Source organism: Cyprinodon tularosa, unplaced genomic scaffold, assembly GCF_016077235.1.
Source record: "Cyprinodon tularosa strain WSP-4 unplaced genomic scaffold, ASM1607723v1 ctg95, whole genome shotgun sequence".
NCBI classification, from domain to species: Eukaryota; Metazoa; Chordata; class Actinopteri; order Cyprinodontiformes; family Cyprinodontidae; genus Cyprinodon; species Cyprinodon tularosa.
The window spans coordinates 616989-643536 of record NW_024039729.1 but is presented as its reverse complement, the minus strand read 5'-3'; the positions used below and the strand labels follow the sequence as shown (position 1 = coordinate 643536).

General features: G+C 37.2%; 1 protein-coding gene across 1 annotated transcript; it reads right to left on the bottom strand.

The window, feature by feature from the left end:
- Positions 1-431: 431 nt before the first annotated feature.
- erbb3a (erb-b2 receptor tyrosine kinase 3a) lies at positions 432-26191 on the bottom strand. The gene is made up of 29 exons (XM_038275209.1): positions 25781-26191; positions 15015-15172; positions 14557-14743; positions 14100-14225; positions 13140-13205; positions 12831-12949; positions 12082-12223; positions 11774-11887; positions 11395-11512; positions 10509-10582; positions 10320-10410; positions 10160-10177; positions 9308-9519; positions 7554-7686; positions 7342-7435; positions 6980-7134; positions 6839-6889; positions 6590-6731; positions 6393-6503; positions 6200-6298; positions 5889-6074; positions 5603-5758; positions 4065-4143; positions 3837-3983; positions 3651-3748; positions 3387-3560; positions 3216-3284; positions 2886-3129; positions 432-2000 (listed from the first exon to the last, which is right to left on the bottom strand). Exons 1-29 carry the CDS (start codon positions 25863-25865, stop codon positions 1261-1263), a joined length of 4188 nt encoding a protein of 1395 aa, XP_038131137.1. The 5' UTR covers positions 25866-26191; the 3' UTR covers positions 432-1260.
- Positions 26192-26548: the final 357 nt, after the last annotated feature.

Here is a 26548-nt window from a genome sequence, read left to right as displayed (position 1 = left end):
AAAATACACTAGTTCTTCACATGTACTCTTTGTGAAACATGTAGATGTACACACCTTCATTTATTTTGGGTTTTAGGAAGAGCTTCAGCCATTCGCAACAACAATGTAACTTTTGATTTTGTAGTTCTTATCTGGAAGGCTCTAGTCCCAATTTGATCGTCGTTCATGTGCGTCCATCACGTAACAATGTCTGTAGGGTTAAACACCAACTAGATTGAAAGGATAGGCGCTAGGAACAGGAGGTAGGAGCTGCAATTTACCGTAAATTGAGACTAAAGGTTTGTGCTTGTTATACTTAATCCAAATTTAATATTCACCAAGTAGCAGTTAAGCCAGTGATAAATATCCAGGCATCTCAGCAGAAACAGTTTCTTCAAATCTATATTTATTAATTGAGCAACCTGTAATCAAAACATGAAAAAAAAAAAAACTTCTGTAATTTTGTATTTTTATTTAACCATGTACAAAACACATTTAATTTATCAAGGCCTTAAAACATACTGATATGCCTTGTTCTAAAAAAAAATTACATTCATTAAAAAATGTAAACAGTAGTATGTAGCTTGTAGTCTGTTCATTTCTTAGCGTTTTAAACACTTAGTGCTTTTAACTTCGGATATGCCCATATTTACAGGACTAAAACATACTGGCAAAGTGTATAATTTTTGACAATTGCAAAACAGATTTACTGTTATCTAGTGAGAAACATTATCCTAATTTTTAGTTTAGATTTAAAATCTTGTGCAGAACTACACAATCCCTGAAATCGTAGAGAGGTAGGCAAGCACAACGCTGACTATTAAAGAGCATGTGGACACTGGCATCTTTACACATGGCTAAGCCAGTAAGCATTATGATGTTATGTTATATTTAGTCCAGCCTTTATTCTGCTAACGTTCCTAGAATTCAGATTTGTCACGAAGTCCTTCCAGTATAGTCTATTCCTTAAATTGGACATCAACAGTATTCCATACTAAATAGCAACATTGCCTTATTATTTACACATTCATTTGATCCTTTAAAAGTATAAACAGTAAAGTACATTTATGATACAAGATCATGGTACAATAGAAATCATTCAGAATAAAAGTATTTACACCTTTATATATGGTCAGTGAGTTTTTATTCCAGTCTTTGCACTTTGTTGTTTAATTAATATTCTATGTTTGTATCAAAGGCTACATAGTGTGGCTTCTGGATGCTTTTCTTTTTTCAAGTCCTTCATGAATAAATGTCCCAAGACTGAGATTAACATGTTCTTCAAGTCTGCACAGGGTTGGGTTTCAGGAACATTCTACTGTGCCAGTAGCCTGGATTGTCAAAAGATTTTTCAGTAGCTGCAACTCCAGTTCGCACCACAGCGTGGGGATCAAACCCCGACGGGTGCACCTGTGTGACTCCACCTTCTCCCTCTCCCTTCCTCTGCATGTTCTGGTAAATGACTGCTTCAACTACAGGTGGTGGAGATGCAAGGCAGTCCATATCCTCGTACTCATCTGCCTCATTGTTGTCATTGTAGAACTCTTTATCCTCTGCTTGTTGTTGTACTGGTTTTTTATTTGTGTAATGGTAGTCGTTATTCTCGACATATTCATCCTCCTCTTCCTCCTTTGCCTCCCCTCTTGTCCTCCGTAGAATCGGAGGTGGAGGAGGGTCACGCTCTGGAGGTATTTCCTCTTTGTCATTACATCTGATGTCCATATATTCATACTGGACATCCTTTGAAAGCTGCTGGGCTGAATCAGGCTTGGTCTGACTTTTTGGTTGCCCTCTTCTGACCTCCGTGGAAAGTGCTGTATCGCAGTAATCTGTCGCTTGTGATGATAAAGAATAGGTTCGTCTCTTTTTTGACCTCAGCAGGTGGGGGTTTTGCCTCAGAGAAACGTTTGTTTGCTTGTTCATGTACTCATATTCGTCATCGTCTGAGTGATCCAGGAGACCTAATGAGCAAGACTTTCCCATTCTCCCTGCAGTGGCTCGAGCCGAGTACATTAGGGGATCTGAAACACAACAAAGAATAAAAAGGTGTTAATTTAATTATAAATCTATATTTAATCGTCTCTACCATCTGTCCTTCTATAAAAAGTGTTCAATTTTAAAGCAAACGTTAAAAAACTATACATCATTACATGAACTACATACCAAATAAAAATCTTGAAAATTATTAAAGGCAAAGTTTATGGCATTAATGCAGTCAGAGCTTTGTGACGAGCAGTGTTTCAAAAGGTTTATTAGCCGCTACGTGTGTCCACACAAAAAGGTAAACAGAAAACAATGTTAAAGCTTAGGAAAATATGTTAAAATTTAAATAATTTCAAAGCAGGAATCTTTAAAAACTGTAGCAAAACAATATAGATTAGCAACATTTATTTAGTAAACTCATTTTCATACCAAAAACAACCTTTACCAGAAATATTGTTGGACAGCATTTAATGTTGCTTACTGCAATCTTAAATGTGATACAATAAAAAATGGAGCCCAAAACAGAAAGTAGTTAAGTTTTTGCAGGAGTTTGCAGCCTTCCTTTGGTGACAGGAAGGACATTTGGCATAAAAACTTTGCCACTACAACTTTACCAAGTCTGTGACTGTGACCCCCTGAACATGGGAGCAACTGAAAGTAAACAAACGAACAGTAGGATGGTCAATCTCACTAAGACAGAGACGGAGGTAAGTCAAAGACCAAATCAAATGGCAGTGAACTAAGAAGACGGTTGCTTTTATCGTATTGTTGTAGGATTCCCTGCATTGATGCAAAGATAGTGTGCCAGTGGCGCTCATTAGCAAGCTAACCTCTAACAGGGCTCCAGTCCCTGTTATAGAAGCCTCTCCCATATCTCAATCCCATTTTCATTAATGCCAAATGTCTTTAAAGTATGCCATCACCTCTTTCTGGGCTTCCTCCAGGAAGCACATATCCATTCTGATCTTCTTCCTCCATTTCAGGGGAGGGAGTCTCTGGCGGTCCACCGGACATGCTGTCCCTCTGTGACACATAAGCACTGTCCTCTCTGTGGCGTCCCCTTTTCAGACTTCCTGTCAGAGAAAAGTCCTCGCTCATCTCCAGCTCCCCGCCGCACCCCTCTGAACTCTCAGACATGGTGCGTGCCGAGTTAAGTCGGGAACGGGACTGCAACAGAAGATGAATAAATTAAATAATTGCAGAAGTCTGGATAAAAATATTCAAGATAAAAAGGAGATTTTCCATGTTTGTACCTTTCCTCCAATGTCAATGCCTGGGGTCATTGGTAGGTACCCAGACCCAGTCGCTGGATCTAGCACCACCTTTACCATAAAATAAATGACTGTTATGCGGATACAGGTAACAAGGAAATGGATTTTAAAGGCCTACGATGACAGAAATATCAACAGAAAACCATCCCTTACCCTGAAAGGGTCTGTCCTGGAGGTGCGGCTCAGACTCCTGGACATCTGGTGTGGTGCTGGAGTTATGCTTTCAGCCAGATCCTCTAGATCAATTTCTAAATCTTCCAGATCATCAAGGTCTGCACTTCGCTGGGCAACTTCATCAAGAGCTGAATCATGTTGGCTGCAGTCCTCCTGCCAAACCATGGTAATTCAAAAGTGAGAATGCTGCATGAACACCAACAGCAAAAAAAAAAAAAATGTCTGAAGAAAGTCCTTTCTTACTTTGATCACCAGGTAACGAGGCGGATCTCTTGCCATTCTGGTAAATTCTCCAGCCAGTTCCTTAAATGTTGGACGAACATTCTCATCAATCATCCAACCTGGATAATTGAGAAATAAGGTACTAAATTAATATTTAGGGGGCCTAAGTCCAGTCCACAGCCAACATTTATATTTTAAGATACTTACACTTAACCATCACCATGTAGACGTCAATGGTGCATATCTGAGGCTGAGAGAGACGTTCTCCCTTTTCTAGCAGATCAGGAACCTCTTGTGGATACATTGCGGAATACGGCTCTGTCCCATAAGACATCATCTCCCACACAGTCACACCTAAGTTAAAGAAAAGAAAATCAGTCTGAGGTAAGATCTATATCCTTTCCGTTTTTACATACTGTAAGTACTTAAACATACCATAACTCCAAACATCACTCTGATGAGTGTATCTGCGAAACAAGATGCTCTCCAAGGCCATCCACTTGATTATTGGTGTCTGTAAACAACATCAGGAAATGTAGTTATTGCAAATCACTTTCAACAAAGAAATATGAGGGGAAAAAGTAGACGTTCAAGGCTTTTAAACTTTTTTTTTTTAACTCTTTCCTCAGATTTTTCTGTTACTGAGTCCCTCTGAAATTATTAATTTTCACCTTCTTTTCCTTTTGCTTTGCTACAGCAACAAACTTTGACGTGTTTTCTTGAGATTCTATGTGACACTTTTACAAACTTATACAATTAGGTCATTGGTAGGACAGTGAGGGACCTGACTGCAAGCCGAGAAGGAAATTTACCTTTCTAATTTAGGTGTGTTTGACCAGGGGAACATTTAAAAGCTGCAAGACACAACCTTTAAAGGATTTGAATTTAATGCCCCTGACCTAAATCATTTTAGTGCATATCTGGCTACTGCTCAGCAGAAGGACAGCATCTGAAATTGTAAAATTTTCTGTCTGGTATTCTGCCATTATTGCATTTAGGTCTTTCCATCTTACCATCAACTTAAGCCATTTTCCCCATTTCCCTAAGAGAAGCACCCCCACAATGTGATGCAATCACCAACATGTTTCTCCATGGTTTTTTTAATCAAAGAACCTTCTTTGATACCTTTGTTTTCTCCAATATGGCTGATAGGAAGTTGAAAAAGGGGATTTGTTGTGACTTTATTTCAGCCGTGTGCTTTTTGCTTGCAGATCTTTTATAAGGTCCGTGGTCATGCTGCTCTTTAGGTTTTAGATGTTTCCCAGCTTTTGCACGCCTGATTTTAACTGATGATGGATTACAAGAATTTGCTAATCTGCTATCATCTGAATCAGGGGTGTTAAAGCTAGTGTTGCACCGATACCGATACCAGTATCGGACGGGGCCCCGATACTGCCCTAAAATGGTGGTATCGGCGAGTACCAACAAATAGGGCACCGATACCATTTTGAGAGCCATAAGTTCATTCAACTATTGTCACCCACTCCTGGTAGGCAGTAAAAACTTTTTATTTTTATTATCCAGTAGAACTTTTTATCAAAACGTTCTACTGGATTCACTTTGTATTAGATTTTTTTCCTGTTTCACAAAGGTAGGCAGCAGCTTGACAAAGCCATGATGGCAATTATTTTACATTATTATGGTATCGGTATCGGCCGATACTGCATAGCCAGGTATCGGGGCCAAAAAATGGCATCGGCGCAACACTAGTTAAAGCAGAGAAACACCGAAAACATTCAAGGCAGTGTGCTGTGAGGAGCAGTGTTAACAACCACTTCCCTAAGCAGCTTCTCATTCGCAGCATGCCAGTCTATATGGATGACCATATCTTTGTGAGTTTGTGTTTTTCTAATGTATAAAATCCCAATAAAACAAATCAACAATTGTGATTGCGACAATAAGAAATTTGTGAAAATTCAACATGTTGAATCTTCTTACATGAAACTGTATACAAAAAAAAAAAAAAAACTGACCTTGCTTTCATTAAAAGAATATTTCTTTTCATCTGGATACAGCAGGTCAGCGATGCCGTAATCGGAAATCTGTGCAGTAAAGTTGTTGTTGAGGAGAACATTTCTAGCAGCCAGGTTTCTGTGGACAATCCTGTGTTCCTCCAGGTAATTCATACCCTGATGGTGAAGAGGAACACTGTTGTTATAACTATACTCATCTTTAGAGAATACATAAATAAACAGCAACATACACAGAAAACCAACAACAATAAAGATAACAACAATAGAGAATGCACCGGTGCTTTACCTTTGCAATCTGAACACACCAGTTGAGCAGCCTCTGTGGGCTTAGCTTGTTCCTGTTTTTCCTCACATGTTCCAGCATGGAGCCCTGAATACTGAGTGGGGTGATGAGCTGGAGACTGTTACCGGGACAAAAACCCAACGTCCTCACAACGTTGATGTGGTTCAGGCTTCCCATTGCGATCATATGCTGTTGAAACCAAGTAGGTCATGTTATTAGACCAATGATATAATTCGACTCTTCCTTTTAAGTGGATGGATGGATGATTTTTTATATTTCAGATGAACCTTTTTATCCAGGTTGCATTGACTTACATCTGTCACTCTGCTGAAAGTTTGTCGACCAGTACGATCAGAAACAGTCTTTATGGCAACAGGCAACTTCACAGTGTCTCCCTCAGGGATCCAAAAGCCCTACGTGATAAAGAAAGCATAAGGGCTCCTTTATAGAGTGATTGATTAAAATCAAAAGTGGAAGAGGAAGGTTGTAGAAGATAACAGAACGTACTTTGTGGACTGTTCCAAATGCTCCATTACCCAGTGGTTTGATCTTACGCAGGTCTGAGGGTTTCAGGATTCTAGCATGGACTTTCTCTTTCTCTTCCAAAGGTTCAAAGCTCTAAAGACATACAGGGTATAGCTTCATATAATTGCTGAAAAAAATAAAGTAGTACAAGGATGTTTAAGACAAACATGCCTACTTACTTCACCATTCTCCATGTATCTCCTGAAGGCTCGCTTACGACGGATGGCGCGGCTTCGGCGGTACACAAGAGCCAGCACAAAAATGAATAATGAGATGAAGAATGTAGCTATTACACCCAACACGATCCCGATGGTTGCAAATCTAATCACAAAGGTTTAAAGGAAATAAAAAAAAAAGCATCACAGTCATTAACAGCAATGTCAAAAATATACATCATGAATCTAAATATGAGGCAAGATTATCCAGACCTTGACGAAGAAGAATTCCCAACACAATTCCAAATTCCAGAGCCGGTACATCTAAAGGCAGAATGAATACAGAGTCAGTAAAAAAAAAAAGAAAAAAAAAAGAAAAGTATAGTATAGTATAGTTTTGTAATCATTGCTCACCCTTGGGTGCAGCTTGTGTGGCAAGGCTTACAATGCCCATGCTTGTCGGCATATTTAAAAATGACTTCCTCCCCACCCATCACACCCTTGGGACACGAAGAGACGCAGTGTGGACCATCCTGCAGCTTGGAGCAAGCTATACACTGATCTGCTCCCTGGAGATGGTATAAAAGACAGAGGAAAGAGCCACAATGAAGGTGATATATTTTAACACCTTCCATGTCTGTGGAGATGCCACTAGGGAGCAGCAGAAAGCAATTTCCCAAACCATCCTAAACATGGTCCCTTATGTGCCTTGATCGTTTAAAGTAAAGGACATCTGTGGGTGTTAAAAACGGGTATAACAATGCAAAAGATCATACCGGGCCCCTGCACGTCTCCATGCCTTCTTGGACCTTACAGTTAGGGTGACATGGCAAACACTCGCCTGTCTGTGAGGCAAACTCCCTCTTCTCTCTGAATTAGAAGCAAAGAAAGGTCTTAAAATTTAGCAGATTTAAGTGTCATCCATAAAGCAACTAGCTGAAACTTGGTTGATTCTAAATGTGATTTACCACCCCCACCACAGACTTACCCAGATAGAAACATACAGTCTGGTACACAAGTCCCTCCACGTCTGTATTTTTTACAGGTCACACACTGGTCAGGCCCCGGACCCCAGCATCCATCAGAGGAGCATAAGGGGTCACACACGTGGCCCTCTTTAACTGCACAGAGAGGAAGGAAGAGAAATCTTATTGCTGCACCCTTATTTTTACTGATTTGTTTCATACAGACTTTGAAAAGCTAAGACACCACACTGGCACTGTTTAAACAACATCAATAGGTCTGAGCACACACAAAAATAATACAATCAAGGTGTATCGCATTCCTATAAAACTTCAATAAAATGCATTGTTCCAGTCAAAAGGAAACTTACTTTTACTTTTAATTTATGTTGCTTTTGTTAGTTTTATATATGTAGGTGATGCAGACATTTCCAACAGCGTTTCTTAACTCTATACTGCAATCTGAAGTTGCAACAATTTTATACCAATCATCTTGTCTTTCTTCACACACTTGATTTATTTTTCCTACAGAAACAAATTTTTGATATCAGACACTGCTGTTGGTAGAGCAGGGTCAGATCGTAGCATCATTTATCTATGAGGTGTTCTGTCAAATCAGAACTCTCCTCATTCCTGTACATCATAATCTGAGCCCTGGTTCCAACTCATGTCTGGAAAAGTCCATCTTCTCATTGTTCTTATAGCATTTGGATAATTAAATTGTAAAACAATATCTGTGTAGACTGTAACTATGAAGCACAAAGGGGATTATTTAACAAAAACAAATTATGTGGCTTCTTTTAATTCTTGCCGTTTGTATCGGCAGAAGGCATACCTTAAAAAAAGTGTAGTCTAAAGAACACAGTTTTGAAATGTTTTTTTTTTCTTTAGTGCCATTTTTGCTGGTTTAATACAAGAGTTACTTTAACACAAACCAGGAGGCCACTTATTTTAAACTAACAAAAAAAAAAAAAAAACAGCCCACACCATAATGCCTTCTCCACCAAACTTTACAATGCAGTCAGACAGGTGCTGTTCTCCTGGCAGATGTAAAACCATGACGCTCGACTGGGTTGCCAGACAGAAAAGCATGATTTATGACTGCACAGAGATCAGTGCTATGTCTTGGAGTCTTAAAACATATCTGACATCAGTTCTGGACTTGTTGATTCAAAGCTTGGATTGAGCCATTTTGAAACATAAAGCACTCCACTCAATATGCTGTAAGTAATGTGAGGTTTACAAACTTTGGAGGTCTGTAACTTTTAGATCTGGAGAAGGATGGTGACTCCTGTGCACAAAGTACTTTAACATCTGTTGAACCAGCTCTGCAATTCCTATATTTTTATGGCTGACTTGCTTTTGATTCCAACCAGAGGTGCTACAGGTAATAAAAATAGATGCAATATTCCCCCATTAAATAATTGTGCTTGTTTTAAAAGCAGCATATTTATAAAATGCTCAGTCTGAGATTATATGATGCCAGATTTGATAAGAGCTGGAGAGGTTCAGTATCCTATCTGGAATTGGAATAAAGGTACACTTATTATTTGACAGCAGATTTATTTTAGGAAGCACCATCATCTCTTTTAAGGTAATGTGTATGAATTAAAAATATTAGGTAAATAGCAGGTAGCTTCTGTAGCTTAAATGTAATTTAATCTTTTTTTTCTCCTTTCTCTAAAAAAACAAACAAACAAACAAAGTGATGAGTTTAGGTCATTAGTTATTCTTTGACCAATATTAAAAACAATTAACCCGCCACTGTCACACCACTCACCACAGTCCTCTATTGGCCTGTTGTCCTTGGTGTCCTTTAGCCACCTCTGGGGACGGAAACTCGGGCTCAGAATTCGCGTCCAATTCACAGTGTTGTAGTAGCACAGCTTCTCGTTTCCGCTGATATAGATGTTACCGTCATTTATCCTTTGCAGGGAGCGCAACCCGAGGGATGTGAGAGACTTAATCCTCATCACAAGGAAAGCAAAACTCCTGAAACAGCAGTTGAGGAAGTAAGTACACATTCTGCATTAAAAAAATAATAATAATCAGACTTTGACAATGGTTTACTATAAAAGTTGTGGGTTATCTGGATTGACTATATTTGAGTTTTGCCATTTTCAACAGAAAAAACAAATGAACAAGTTTCTTTATTTTAACTTTATGATCATATTAAGGACTAAATAGAAACTTTTAACTGTTTCTCAATAATTTCTACATATTCACACACACACATATATATACATATGTATTCCTATATATTATTTTTCACTCTAGTTCTTTTATTTATTTTTGTTATATCCCTTTGAAAAGGCAAAACCTGTGAGTAAATGTGGGAATTGTCAGAGCAAAGTAGATTTGTTAGTAGATGTATACAATTTTTATTTAAGATTTTAACAGAGAAACAGAATAGAAATTAGCAAAACTACAAATAATAAAAATGATAAAACTTGACACCATCCTCATAACTTTAGCTCCGGCAGTGCCAGCGGAATATAATCAGAGAGAGACCCTTCTTCTTCTCCTAGCTATTAAATAGCAGTACCCACCACCAGTTTAATCTCACCACCCCGGTAAAGATAAGGACAACCCAACACCGAAACACAGACAAGATTTGAACAGTTTACGATACCTTTTAGCCTTTTGTCCCCTACAGAAAGCAAAAATATCATATGACAAGGAAATAAAAAAGAACATCAGGTCAATAAAGGTTTATTGTGTATGCAATTAAGACGACAAAACAATAAGATATCTCAGCAGTTACAAAGGAACAAGCAAAGACAACAACTCACTTGTAAAGCGTTCTGCCTTGTATTGTTTGAAGGTTAGAGAAGACAGACAGGTCAGACAGGCTTTTAGGCCATGACTGGATACTGAGGACATCTGAAAATGGAGGAATTGCATTTCAGAGCCTTTAATCAGGCTACAGCGCAATCACAAAACCATAGAAACTTACATATAGGTATAGTTTAAAAACTCACCTGTAATCTCTTGCACGGTGTTAAAGACTTTAAGCTTTTCTGGATCGAGTGGGGGTATGTTGTTGTAAGAATCACTTTGGGCAAAAAAGAAAATGAGAAAATGAATGATCTAATGCAAAATAGAGTCAAGGAACTACTAAGATGATTGATAGTAGATTAAATGTGTTAAAAAATTTGAACTGAAAGCAAAGTTGCTCTTATAAGTTTCCAAAAGATTGTCTTCATGAGTATAACTTGACTTTTTACATCACTTGAACTAAGAGCATCAGAGATTAATGAAAAATATAAAGCAGTGGTCCTGAACTTCAGTCTTCAAGGGTTGGTGTCCTGCAGCTGTTATTCATCTCTACCTTTAACACAATGTGAGCTCATTTACAGATCTCTGCTGAATTCTACTGCATGGTTTTTCGTTTAACCGTTTGATTCAGATAGGCAGGGCTAGAAATACTTCGGAAAATTGTAGGACACTTGTCCTCAAGGATTTGAGTTTCTGACTGCTGATCTAAACTGTGGTTTTTCAGGGCTATGAATTTATCTTGTACAAGGGAAGGATCACAAAATTAACCATCAAGGGGGAATATAGAAAATGATCGCTGCTCCCTTTGCTTTAAATGCAAACATTTTGCTGTAAGATCATGAGATCAAATGTATTGTTGTGAGTGCATCCTCCTGTCTAATTCTAAAAACAAATGTGTTGTCTTTAACTTAGATGTTTGAGACAATACATTTTTCTTTTTTTTTTTTTACAATTTTTACTTTCTGAAATCATCTGCAAGTTGCTTTGCATGGAAGTTTGTCATGAAAACGACTTTGCCACGACTTGAAATGTACAGAAAGTAAAATATAAACATGTAACAGTAGTGGGTTTTCCCCCATTTTCTCTTACCCATCTATTCCCGTCACCAGAAAGTGAAGACTGCCCTGGATTTTAGTGCAGTTTATAAAACTGTCAATGTTTGTTGCATCCACGGATTGCCCTCCTTGAGCTTCAAATCCTTTACAAACTGCAAAAATTAGAGAAAAATGTTATATAAAATGTTTATAAAGTAAAAATAGCACATAACAAAAAAGCCCTGTTTTAAAGCGCAAATATAATGTTCTTTGAGGCAAAAATACAAAACAAATAATTTCTCTACAACACAATTTATTTATTAGTTCCATTTAACATCTAATGGATACTTTCAGTATTTTAAGAGTGTTAATTATCAGTTTAATACAATTTAAACAGAACAGTGACAGATTTTTAGTGGTAAAGCAGTGGTTACCTTTAGGACAGAGACCTTTACAGGGCTCACATAGTTTTACTCCATTTTTTTCCACTTCCGTTTTATCTGCTGGACAGTTGCTCACACATGAACTGCCGTCTATCAAAAAGTTGGCTGTTCATAAACAGAAAATTACATTATGCATCCTGTTAGGGATTTGCGTTTAATCCAAAGCACTTTAAACAGTTTGACAACCAGAGCTTTGTGATCATAAGGCATAAAGAAAGCTGTATTTAATCCCATATAACAGTGACTAATTGTGATCATAAGTGCATGAGTATAAGGCAGCATGTGTGGGGGTTACTTACCAGGGCACTGGGCCACACAGACAGAGCCGTACTGGTACTTGGCATTGGGATTTCGCTCCATTCTGAATGTATGCTTGTTGTAAATCAGAGTCTGGGGACACTGTGGCACACATGAGCCTGAGTTGTTAAAGTTCCTGCAAGCCTGTAAACATAACATACAGCACAGTCAGGTGCAAAGGTCAGGCATTTTTATAGTGATTTGTCTTTTTGGTTTTGCATTGCGAGTAGTTTATTTCACAAAGAACTTAAACTATCTTTTCAATAAAATATTTACCAGGCTTACATAAGGTGCTTAAAAATGGTGTGTATTTACTTCCAAAAGAAAAGCTGTTGGAAGTAGTGTCATTCAGCAATATAAGAACAATTGTGCAATCAAAACCAATGTAATGTTCAGTAAAAATGATAGAAAGAAACTAGACAGAAACTATGATAGAAGAATTTGATATCAGACTATTTCAAAATTAGCTGTTAGTTAAAAGAACAAAACAAAGCATGGTTTCTATTTAATATTTGCTCCCAAAAACATAAACTAGAAGCTCATAAAGTCCTCCAAGAACTTTACTGGGAACTACTGCACCATTCAAATAGTAATTAAATAAAAATAAATGTTTTTAATTGCGACTTATATTCATTCAAGAACAGTCTTGATCACGTGTTGAAGTGAATATTGTATAACTTTGGCCTAATAAACTATATTATTAACTAGCAGGTTTCTGAGTAAAAATATTTACTGTTAATTTTAGACTCACATAGCAGTCTGTATCCAGGGGTCCCTTGCAACCACCAGCACATTCAATGTGGCAGCACTCGCTGGGGCTTCGTCCGAAGCATCGTCCGTTACACTGAGGTGCGCACACAGTTTTTGTCACTGAAGCAGAGGAGGAAAATTGTTATACTTCAACAAAAACGGGTGCAAAAAGTGGCAAACTTTAGTAAAGCTAAATAACTGTGATATTACACTTCTATTTAGAGTATGGTCAAAGAGAGAATTTATCTACTATCCATTTCTTTGTAAACAGAGCTGGGCTAAAGAAAAGTAACTTTCCAATTTAACTCACAGGTCTGGCAAGAGTTACTTCCTGGTCCCCAGCAAGGTGCGTCTCCACATGCTACGTGACAAGGCTCTGAAAAAATGTATTATTGTTAGTGGACATACTTTTACAGATTAAAGCAGGCAAAAAAGACTGAAACTGTTAATAATTTTAAATCTGTAAAACTGTTTACTGGTCATTCATCATTTCTGTCTATAGAGGAGTTTCTCAATGAATCAGATAACATAAAGTTGCTTTTTTATTAATTCTGTTTAAAAACGTAAAGCCATGGCCATAGGCCACAAAGATGGATTACCAACAGAGTTATATTCTTAAAACATTTTATGGTATAAATGTTGAAGATTATGGTTTACAACAAATAAGATTGCAAATTCTGGATATCAGAAATCAATATCATTACATTGGCCTGGTAAAAAATTACTTTTTTTTTGGCTTACTTAAATGTGTGTCCTCATTCTTTGATACTTGCAGTCAAAATATATTGTTAAGATTTCTTTTACCTAAATTACTACTTAATGCACAAAGTCTATCAGCAGAGTGAAGCACATAGAGCTGCTAAACTATTTGGTAGGTAGTTGCATTGACTAGATTTAACAAAGGACAGTGGACCAACACCAGCGGATGAAGTTGCTCCCTTTGATACTTCTTATTAGATCTCTGGCAGCTTTGATTCTGTTGCAAAAATCTACATCTGAATAAAGAGGGGAGGATCAGTATTAACCACTGACAACCAGTCTAATCTTTCGTCTGGTTCGGAGGTGGATCAACACAATGAACGTGAAAGTTGTAGCCTTTGTCTTCGGATGTCTTTTTGTGATGTCACCTGAATCACTTATGAACCCAACATGTTTTCCTTCCAGGAAAATACTATAATACACCAATCTGGGAAGAGCCTCTTCCCTTTAACAAAAATAAAAGCTGTGCCCTTGAGCAGGCTCTTGCTTTTGCGCCATAATTCAGACTCACTTTTAGGGCCATTGCCTTCGATCATGATGTCGGCTGATTCATTCTTCACTATGTCAAGCCAGTTCACCTGTGGAGCGTAGCTCAGGTACTCGTTCCGGATGATCTTGACGCCTCCTTTTAGTATTTCTGTGGGTGGCACAAATGCAAATGTGTGGAAAAGCATAGAAATGATAAAAGCAAGCCCAGACAGGCCTATGACTCATCCCATCAGACGTTGGAACTCTGTATTTACTACAGCACGTATAAACGTGGTGCAGTGGGACCAAGCTCATGTTACTTTGACAGTTGGGCGGTTGTACATGACACATTCCAGCTACCTCACTGACAGGCGGCATTCTGAAGGGGTGCGGCTTCACTAAGCCTGTGTGAGCTCCAACAGTCGCTTAACGCCACATCCAGCTCTTATCTGCTCCACCTCAGCCTCCCACACTTTAAACATACACATCAAATAGCATACCTGTGAGGTTTGTCAGGCCAAGTTCCTGAAGGCCATGTGGGCCATCTTTCTTGTAGTTGAGCAGCACGACCAGAGCATAGCGGCCCTCGTAAAGAGTGGTGCCCCTGATTACACGCAGATTGTCAAGAGGGAGCCGGGTGAACTCATTCATAGCGAACAGAACGTAGCCTGTTACTTCCTTAATAGACTGCAAAATAAAACCATATGAAAAGCATGTAAGACAACCTTGGATCACTTAAAATCATTTTAGTCACAAAAAATTGTCTGGTGACATCATCTCCAGTGCACAGTCTGATGTGGCTCTGACTTCTGGGGGAACCTCAGGGTAGGAATGTTTCTGGCACAGGCTGAATCCACATCCATGTCTGAACTGGTTTTCGCTTTCAATGGTGACACATTTTCTGTGGAAGTATTACAACTAACGGGCTCTAAGCAGAGGGAAATGTTCACAGGCTCACCTGCAGGAAGCTCATGTCTCTGGTGTGCTCCATCATGCTAAACTCGAGGTTCCTTATTACAATGTTGCAGTCGGTGTACATCTCCTTTGTCCGATCGTACTGCACATTTGTATTTAGCGACGTGCTCAGGCCATTCTGGGTTCCCGCGCAAAACGTCACTGTAGAAATCAAGAAACAGGCTGTTATTATTCAAGCTACAGTATGTTTAATTAAAGGTTAAATACATTGCTCATTTAAAAGCAAATTTTCCATTTCCCAACGTTCTGTATGAAAAGCATAAGATCAAGAAAAAAAAATTGCAATGTATAAATGATTCAAACACAGCTGAAATACTAAAAATTAAATGAGAGCAAATAAATTCAATAAAACTATAGAAATCAACATGCCATGCTCAGTTGGGATTAAATATATGTAATATTTAATTTCGGACTTTAATCACCTTATTAAAACAAAAAACAATCTAGTTATTTTTGATGCTACAACATGCAAAATCCTCCTGAACACATAGTAGCAGGATGCTGCTATCAAGCATGATTGACTCTGTTAGAAATTATGTTTTTATTAAATAGAGACATGGAGCCTGTGAAAGGCTGGGGAAACTGAATGGAAATTGAAAAAAATTAGCCAAGCTAACTTTATATATAAAGGACTGCAAAAATAGCAGGTATTGACCAGTGTGAATAACAAGAATACTCAAAATTAATAAACATTAGAATTGAAAACAAATGAAATAGAATCAAGTAAAAGTAGCAGAAAGAATATGCTTTGGCTAAAGCCTGAGCTTTCACCATTTTGGTCCAGCCTTTGATTTTGTGAAAAGAAAAAAAAAAAAAGAAAAAAAAAGAGAAACAGCAAAAAAATGTTATCAAATGAAAGCCAATACATTGAATTATGTGGTTTTAATGTAGAAAAGCTGAAAACATGTCAGAATGCGTTCACATTTTACCTTTATATCTAGCTCTGTATATTAAGAATTAACAGTTTTCTTTTGTAAGATATATCTTTCTGTATTTTGACAAAATCTTTTGTTGTTTAGATGATGCACAGCACCACAGAGAACAAAAAGGAAAAGCAGAGGCATATAAGAACTCAATGATGGTCTTACACACATCAGAATAAAACTGGGCAAACATTGTGCTTTTTTTTTTTTTTTTTTTTTTTAAAAAGACTGTTTTATGCTGTTCTACTACAAGAGGCTATGTTCAATAAAATGAATAAATGTACTGTAACAGTGTTAAACAAGCTAAGGATTGTGTTCAGGACAACACTCTGAGCCTTGTTTATGGTCTGTGAGAGTTCACCCAGTCAGCATCACCAGGCTGCTTTGCTATTCAAATGCCAGGGAAACACGGTAGATGATGCAGAGAGAAGAAGGAGCACAACAAACTCAACTGATCTGAGTGACACATAGAAACACACAAATAAAGCACCAGCTTGATTTATTGGTACTCCTGCTAAGACAAAACATACAAACAAAAACAATGAGAAGAAACCTTTAACAAAGAAAGATTTATTGAAGCAGCAACTTCTCAAACTTTAAAATTAGGAAAAAATCCAACTCCTTACATTTATGTATACTCAATTAGTGAAGGAATCTATCTTTAAGATATTTATTACCTAGTGGTAATGGATAAAGTGGCCTCCCACTCTTTCTCCATCTACAAGATTTTAATATTAAAAATAAATGGGCTTCACCCTTATGATTACTTCTGTTTATCCTGCCCCCAGGTTTTCTGTTAATTTAATTCTATGCAACTTGTAATATTCAAAATCAGACTATACTTTCCATTAAATATAAGTTTAAGTGTTTTTCATAATTTTTAAAATGAAAACTTACTTAAAAGAAAAACATTAAAAACAAAAACAGTGCCCTATATTGCTCTTTAGTCAAAGCTATTGAAAGTATTAAAAAAATCAGCTGAAATATGCAGACCTTTTTTTTTTTTTCTAAAATTGTGTTTCTGAGCAGCTAATCTTGCATTAATTTCCATAACCTCAAAATAACTCCATATATGAGTCGCGCAGCAGCCAGTTATCAACAAGGGCATAAAAGGCTAATGATTATTAACTCTGGAGCACAGACACTGCAGCTAAGTCAAAGCCCACTGTGAATTCCCTTCCTTTACTAATTTTCAAATGGAGAAACATGCAGAGGTTTTGTTTTATAGGAATAACTTGATAAATTTGGGCAAGTAGGTAACTGAAACACAGAATACTGGTTAAGTCCCCTAGAAATTAAATTATGTCAATTTGATGTCCCCTGAAGGAATGGAAAAAACAGTGTGTGTTCAAGTTTTGCAACAAGCTTATCGGTGATCATAAAGTCATATTCAGGGCGGTTTAAGAGTTTCTGAGAAGGCAGGGTTCACTGGGTCTGACTGTGCAGCACAAATATGAAGAAGTTTGCACACTAAGAACACAAAAACAGAAATCAGTTTTTCTACAAGGTTTTGTCAGTTGTTCTTGTCACCTTTTTAATATTATAGTTTTTTGGTTGTTCTTTTTATTTATTTTATCATTTATTTATTACTCTCCATCTAAACTTTGTTTTTCAGTAGTGGCATCTATGAACCATCGCAAAGGACTAGAAATATAATTTCTGGGAAGATAAGCTGATTTCTTTATAAAAATATTATATAGCAGTTTTTATATATTTTTTACAAGTATGAAATTGACCAACAAAGAGGTAAAAAAAAAAAGGGTGAACATCGGTCAAGCTTTTGAGTTGGTGCCAACTAAAATGTACAGTGGAGGATATTTTTTTTTCCGGGTGGATCATCAAAATAAGTGGTACTCCTAATTGTCAATCAGTCTAGTGATATGGCCACTCTAAGTGCTCGTCCCTATTTTCAGTTACCGGTGGTGAGTCTGACATAGTGGAAAAATTGCAAATTTTCTTTTTGAAAGTAAGCTTGTATGAACGAAGCAAACAGCAACTTTTAAACAGAGCGTGCACGAGGAGAAATTGTCTTGTGCACGCTTTTTTTTCTTGTAAGTGGAGAGGGTGGGTCTTTTAAAAAATTCACAAATATTCTCCACTATACCTTAAGGAAAACAAAGGGGCTAAAACCCGACTTTCCTTTTAGACAGGTAAGTTAAAGGTTTTGTTTATGCTATAGAGAAGTTAACCTTGTAGCTACCTGCTTTGAAGCAACATTATTTAAATATTAGACACCGGAGGTGCTAGACCTTTATCTTCCAGGTTTAGCGCCCCTGGATGCAACTGGCGTCACTGCAAATGTTTTAAAATTCTTTCTGCGTTTTGGAAACTGATAGGAGAAAAATTTAGATCAGCAGGTTAAGAAGTCATGGAGTTACTTGTAAAGAAAAGGCCACATACACCTCTCTAGATTATATCAGAGAACCAAATATGTCTGTTGCCTAACAACAACCTTTAGCTTAGCTGTCTAGTTTAAGGAGAGCTTAGATTGCCATAAAGTGGCGCTCTGGCTCACAGAACTTATTCAGCAATGGATCTGACCCTCTTAAATTACATGGATTGGTTTTTGAGAAGGTCAACCTGCACAATACATTGAAACGAACCAAGTGCTGTGTATTGTCCAGAAAAGTAATTCAATAGATTTCAAATTAAGATAATATTTGGATGAAAATATATGGAGAGTTTGATTCAAATTGCTACTGTCTAAAAGGGAGTGTTTTGTTATTTTTTGGAGCTTGAGCAGCAGCAAGCCTGAATTACTAGTTGTCAGTTGACAGAATGTACCGTTTCACTCAGGGAGATGGAAGCATTATGACGGAAGTCCTGCAGCAAAGCTTTAAGCTACAGCTCTATAACACATTTGATGAGTGACTGAGCTGCATCTGTCAGTTACACCCAACATATGCTTATATACTTGCTGCACTTCACCCAGAGCAACATAAGTATGATAACAGTTTTTTTCCACTTTGGGTTTGTGATTTTGGGTTTTATTTAAGTGCACCCAAGTAAATTTGGGTTTTGTATCGTCTTTGACTTTCCTAGTTTTCAGTATATCTCCTCATTTATTTGGTTTCAGTGTTTTTTCAGCAATTGTTAATACTGCACTTCATGATGGCCTACACGTGTGCAACATTCAGATAAGTTTTACCAGATTTATGTCCCAATAATACCCTTTCTGTAATTATAGCCCTATTTTTGTTCAATCTTTATTGTCATCTGCTCAGTTACCTCCCCTTTAAAAGATGTATTTTAAAACTTATGTGCACACATTTTAAAACAGTTGTACGTATTCTATTTTTTGTAAGACTCCAATTTCTTCACTTTTTTCATTAACACCTGCTTAAGTCAAGTTTTCAAATATGGCATTTAAAAAGTGCTTGGATGTGACAACACGTACTTTTGCAACATAACTGATTTCTCACTGCAGGTTTTAAGATAAAACTAAATTAAATATTCTTTCATTTAATTGTAAATAGGGCATCAATCCATCTATGTATCTTTTTGTAATTTAAAAGGTTGAAAGCCTTTTTCTTTCTACAAATATGTTCATTTGCTTTAGTAACCATGGAAATGATAATTGCTTTCTCATTCAGAAATAATCTATAGCCAAAGAAAAGAACAGACAGACAAAGAGTTTATATACAAGCTTGAGAAAGCATCTCTCTACTACCTTTTGTATTTTTATGCATTAGGTTCCTTATTTTTTCTCCAACTTGGGTTCTACAACCTTTATACAGAATTGTATGACTTTATGAGCCACTCAACTGTAATGCTTCAACATCCACTGATAACATTGAGAGCTGCTCAGTGCTATCAGGGGATGACTACAGCTGTTGACTCTATATGCTGTTTGAATTGCCCATTAGGAAACGCCTGTAAGCACATACATTCGAGAACCTTCCACCTGGTGTAGTATGCAGAGTATGCATGCAGAACAGGTACAACCAAGTGTAAATGGTGGCAAACCAGTACAAACGTACACAGCTAAGAAAATGCTGTCCACGTATGTAGCTGCAGCAGGATTTTCTTTCTGTCAATGGAGGGCGTCAAGTGTCAGCAGATAGATGTTGGAGGGAACAAAAAAATGCATGCAAACACAATGGCTCTTTTCTGCCAGAGTAGAAAGCAAGAGAATGGTGTCTCTCCAAGTCCTCCTCTATCTGCAAACAATTTGTGTGTTTTCCCAGTCTTTAAGAAAAGGGGGCAATGGGACAGAACCTCACTAGCAATCAAAAGGCAGAGGATCTTTCTGCTCCATGGCATCACTGTCCCCTTGCACTAACTTGTAACCTGAAACAATAATGAAAGCATAGCATGGATCAGGTTTGACTGTTTTTTTTTTTTCCATTCATCTGTTACCAAGGCTTCATCTCTCCAAAAGAAAAAAAACTAAAGAAAGAAGAATAGAGGGAGGAGACAAACAATCTCAATAAAGGCAGAGAAGACGCCGACTGTTGTAAACAGAAACTTGGCACTGCACAGCCACAGATTACTGCATACCTTGAGAGTACATGCGCGTGCATGTGCAAAAACAAGGAAAAATACCTGAATAGATAAACGGATGAACTCACTTGTTTACTGGCAGACATGCATAAATGAATTAGAAGGTCCTTGTTGTGTTGGTAAAGTCCAACTGTATTACATTTGCAGTGGGTTACATCAAATTGATCACTTGCAGCAAGCTCAACCATATTTTGGCATTTTGATGCATGGCTTATCATTCACTGCTATTTAAAAACATCACTTTGAAGTAAGTAAAAAAAAAAGAACAAAGAAATCAAGACGGTAATGGCACTAAAATTAAGTCATTCTGTGGATGTGCTAGAGCCCCTGCATGCAAGAAGACTTAGGCATGAGCAAAATACTAAGTCTATCTGAATGGCACAAATTGGTAAGGACTCATACCAAAGTGGATGTGTGTCAGCCTTCGCCATGATAAGTGCGATCCAAATAGTGCTGGGAATAAGGAAGGAGGTAGGAAAAGGAAGCTGGATGCTTCCTACCCTGATCCCTTAGCAGGCTTGGACTGGGAACGATTTTCGACCCTGGCATTTTGCCATCTACACTGGCTAACTTATGCCCCCCCCCTCCAAAAAACAAAAACTAGAAGCACAGTCAAACGCGTGCATCTCAAATGTGAAACACAAAACGAATGCAGATTGTGGATTAACCAATCTATGTTCAAGCATCACACAACAACCATGACCAAGACTTCTATAATGCGGTTTTACTTGCTTTAGTTATTAACACAGACACGACAGCTGCTGCGTAACGTCCGCACTTGCACAAAGCCAGCCAGGCACCCACTCACACATACTAGGTCTACAACGTAATCAGCAGGGTCACAGACTCACATTTTCCAGCCCAAAAAATTTTCATAAACCACCGGAATATACGAAATCTCACCCAATCTGAACCAAAGTATATTGATCTCTTAGACCATAAATCTAAAAAAAAAAACATTTTTCCCCATAGATGGCCATCCTAAACTGTCAGATTGGGAAACATCCAACCTGGCAACAATGCACATAAGACGGGTAATGCTAGCCTTTAGACGCAAAACCCCATCATGCACCCCAACATATTTTTGCAAAATATAAGAGGAACATCGTAGTTTGATTTAAAGAAAGCATTTTAGTTTTATTAAAATTTAGTTTGTTGCCAGGATTCTACATTTTGAAGAAATAGGATTTTACAGTTTGAAGAAATAGAAAATTACACCATATGTCAACCATCACAAGGATGTGCATGACAAGGAAGGGCTATATATACTGCATGCATCATTTAGGCAGTTAAAATTGTATTACTTCTTGAGCTCTTTCAGTTATTTACTGTCACAGGTAGGTGCTTTGGCTGGAGAGTAAGCATTGGGGCCAGTATGATTTAAGGAGGGCTGACCCTCGCACACTGAAATTAGGACCAGCCCACCAGGCCTGGTATCACAGATAACCAGTCCGAGCCTGTCCCTTAGCATAGGGACCTTACTAAGTTTTTACCTGGTGTCAGGGAAATATAAACATTCCCTCAATCCTTTGCGAGACCACATACTGTATCTAAGTGCAGCACACCTCACCGAAATACATGCTGATGTACAAATTTATTTATTTGGAGTTTTAAAATGGAGAGCTTCAGCTTTTTGCTATTTTTTTGTGACTTTTTCAAAAGGGTGCAGTGCTAATTTGATAAGCATCGTCTATCTGCCATATCCGGATGTTTGGAAGTGTTCTTACTGTTGACCCCATGAAAGATGAGGGAACAGGAGCTAAGAGCTACAGTTTGATGTATTTGGATCAAAGTTTTCCTTCACGTTTTTTTCAAAAGGTTTCTCTCTGGAATGTGACTGCAAACGAGTCCGCTGTCAGAGGAAAGGCTGTTGAGGTTTATACTTTCCCATTTTCATAAAACAGAATTTATCAATAGGGCTTTAGCTCACTTGGTGTTTTTTTGTCCTAATTTCTTTACTTATGATGCTAACAAATCAGCATTGGTGTCTTTTCCTTCCTTTTTTTAAAGTTTGATTAAGATAAACAAAGGCACGATAAATATGGTATTACATCATAAATGTACATAAGTTCAAGGTTGGATTTTTTTCAGAGGATTATCAATGGTTTTAGGTTGTCAAAGATAAACTCTGTTTTTTTTAATACTTCTTATTGAATAAAAGTAATATATTTGCAGGGTGTTGTAAATGGAAAAGACATTGCATAAGGTGTAGTAAAGGTAAGTAGGTACTTGTTTTGTCCTTTCCTATCGAGATCAACCTACTTTTGCTTGTTTTCTGGTCTGTTCCCTTTTTTTAGATTAGCTAAGAGAAATAAACAAACCTGTTGTGCAATGTTTATTTTCCAGAAAAACAAGATGGCATGAACAAATAAACAAATATTCATCTATCTTTCTTCATCTTAGGGAGGTGTGAATTATGTTGATGGCAGAGTTGCCTCACTAAAATTAAGATAGAAGGCAAATGTATGATTAGATTTTCTTAATTATTCTAATTTACAATGTGCTACTTTGAAATAAAAAAGAGGAATCTATTTCAAGGTTATTTTTCTATATATTCTTGAAAGAAATGGTAAAAACTAAAAAACTGTGCAATAATTTTCCCCACTTTGATATTCTAAACAAACTGATCTTAATTGAAAAATTTCATTTTTTAAATACAATTGGGAAACATGGAATCATGGATTATAAATTAAAATGACTCTTCTATCTCATGAACTTGAACAAGTATACATGTACAAAACAATCACTGAATGCCATGTATTTAATAGGTTAGTTACTTTGGTGTTCAACAAAAATCTCTTAAAACTATTTGTTTTGATTTAAGATTTTTAGCTAAATACATCTACTCAAAGGTTGAATCTTTTAAAAATACTGTGGTACAAAAGTGGTTCTACTGCAACAAAACATGGATTTAATAAAAAGGTTTTTTGCACTGAGATGTTAAACATGAGAGGAGCTATAAAAAAACTATTTTTACATTGTCTAAGTGATAAAGGTTGAAACAAGGAGCGAGGCAGCGAGCTTCTTGGTTTCATTTGCAGACTTATGAAGATAAATGCAGATTAGCATTAATTGATAAGCATCTGTTGTTGTCTTTGCCATTTTTAACCTAGGCAAATTCTTCTGAGTCATATCATTGTTAAAAGCATCCTTGACAGTTCAAATTCAAAGACATAAGTAAAGAAACTGAATGTGAAGTTAATTTTATTATTATGGTGTTAAATATTGCAAACTAGTGATTTTCTTAAAAATGATTAAAGCATGGTTAATTATTTCTTTTCTGTGGGATTCTTTTCACTTATTTGCTTAATATCAAAGCTTCAGCTTAAGATTATGCTGCTGAAAACTGTTTTACACATCCTTATTGGGACTGACAATATATTTGGTGGGTAGTGAGAAAAGAAATAAAATGTAAAAACAAATGCAAAGCATATGATGAAAAAATTAACCCTTTAACTTGAATAACACACTTAGTTTACCACAGGTTCTGTCATATGAGCAATCGATGACCTCATGTTCTCATTGTTGTCTTTATAATCAGACACTTTAGTCACTAGCAGCCAGGTGGCAACAAGAACACAAGGTCAAAGTTCACGCACAGATTCAAATCACATCTCTTTCAACTTCAAACTCACCTCAACACTCAAATAACAAAAGCATATTTACTCAAACACTGCACTCTACTGAAGTGTGTTAGTGAGCACTGTGTATGACCTAACATGCATAGGCTAACTAAGCCACTGTTTAGGGGCGTTCCATTAATGTTTAAATTTCATAACAGACAATAAACCTAAAATAATTTTACCTTTTATGAAGAATACTAATGATTTTTATTTAGTTTAAGTTAAGCTTTGAAGGATTTGGTGAGTTTACCGTGTTTCAGTCCCAAAGATTTGGTGGAATCTGAGAGAGAGGCCCAAGTTTAACTGGCTTTGTTAAATAACAGTCATGGATTATTGGGTGTTTTCTTAACAGGTATATACGTAAAAACACCAAGCTCACATAGAGAAAGAGATTGAATTTGTAAGATCAGACTACAACTACCTTAACCTGAACATCAGACACTGCAGAATATTATTTCTACTTTTTGTAATTGGGAAGTTCTTAACAGGAGAGGGGCCCAGAATTGAATTCTACTGAGATGCCTACTTTACACTTGGTCAGTAACCAGCATCATTTTGATGATAACCTACTTTGATAATGGAAAACCAAATCAGTTTTTCACAAATTTAAATTAAGTCTAAAATCTTATTAGAGAGAAAACATACAAGTAAATACAAGTTTTTAACCTCAGAACTATTTTGCATCCAAAATTGTCCAAATATTTACGCTGCCATAGAAAGTGAGTCTATACCAAAAGTTTGCAAACTGATACATGGTTTTATAAAACGTTGCAAATGAATACCTGAAAGTGTGGTTCAGATATGTCTTAAACACTCTTTAGTCCAATAACCCTAAATGAAATAGGATAACCAGTTTTACCCAGAAGACTCTTTCGAATGATAAAGACAGCTGTGTCTGATTAAATCTCTGTATCAATGGGAAACAATCTAGAGCTCCAGAGAAGTAGGCATGATAGGTAACTTTGTGGGAGCTTCAGAGATCCATTGCTCAGGTGGTTAGATACGCACTGGAAAATGTTTGATTATTCGAGAACCTTTATTACCATAAACAAACAATAAGGAAATTTAAAGACACTGGAAGGCTGGTCAGAGCTGATGGGAAGATGGATGGAGCTGAATACACCAGATATCCTGCTGAACTCCAGGAAAGCTTTACAAGTAATTTGAGCTTCCCTGAGCCTAAAATACAACTAGAGCTATACTAGATGAATAATTTAAGAATATTCATGTGTTAGATAGGTATATTCAAAATCTTTTTCTTTTAATTTAGAACATACTTTATTTGACCAACAAGCCTAAATAGCTCCTCTAGCCTACTATTGATTAAAGTGCAACAAAAGGAGGGCCCCACATTTCTTAGATAACCTTTCACAATCTGGGACATACTTTAACCTGAGTGTCTCCATTGGTGGTAAAAAGGTTGGGCTCTGTCGCAAAACCTTGAAACAATTGAGACAAACACGATAAAGCACACAGAGTCGTGGGAGAGGTGCAGGTGAGTCACAGCAAACAAGTTTCACGTTTGCGGAACAGGTTTTCTTTCTTTTTTTTTTTTTCCTCCCCCTAAGCAGGTGTCCACCCACTGGAGGTGCAGTCCATTCTGAGTCTGATGTAGTAAGTAGTGAGGCTAAATGTTTAAGGTTATTGGTAAATAAAAATATTGTGAAGATGCCTGTGTGTGCGTGTTGTGAAAGACCTACCTCCCTGTGTCTGAGCGCAGCAGAGCTGGAGAGCGCAGAGCAGGACGCAGAGCACCTGCTGCACCTTCCTCCTGAATGCAGTCATCCTCACTCAAATCTTGAGTTTTATTAACTTCAAAAAAACATCACAAGATCATTAGGAGGGAGGAAAATATGCCTCTGTCACCCAATGCTGTCCTGCGGGATTTCAATCCGAGATTGTCCATTTAGATCAATAAATTCCTCATCGATTATTCCCGTTGATATCTCGTTTTCCTTATTCCCTTCGCGTTCCGCAGAGGTGAAGGTAAAGATTTGCCCAGAGAAGAAGCCTTTTGGGCTTTGGGTAGTTTGATTTGGAGCTGAAAGTTTCCCAGCCGCCCGCTCCGGTCCGTCTGACAGGAATCACTACAGCTCAGTGATTGTAGCCAAACAGCGGCAGGAGCGGCTCCTCCAGCCACACTGATTTATGTGGGCGGAGCCTGTCTGCTGACTGTTAGCCTACCTGTCCATTTTTGAAGAACTAACTCTCTTTTTTGTGACACTTTAACAATTCAGAAAAGTTTAATAAAAGAGAAATACCTATATATTATTTTAGTTATTTACGGAAGAGGATAAGGGCCACTGGAAAAAATTCAAAAAGGTTCACTGATTTTTAAATTTTATTTATTAAATTCAGAATTCTGAGAAAAAAGTCAGAATTCTGAGAAAAAAGTCAGAATTCTGATTTTTTTCCCCTCATATTATACTGAAATAAAATTTAAAAATCAGTGAACCTTTTTGAAAAAA

Excerpts from the sequence above, each read along its gene's own strand:
- erbb3a (XM_038275209.1), bottom strand. The coding sequence starts at position 25,865 with ATGACTGCATTCAGGAGGAAGGTGCAGCAGGTGCTCTGCGTCCTGCTC. Across the intron at positions 10,583-11,394 it reads CTGGTGACGGGAATAGATGG|TGATTCTTACAACAACATAC; the intron begins GTAAGAGAAAAT and ends TTTTGCCCAAAG. Across the intron at positions 6,504-6,589 it reads GATACATGGAGAATGGTGAA|AGCTTTGAACCTTTGGAAGA; the intron begins GTAAGTAGGCAT and ends GTATGTCTTTAG.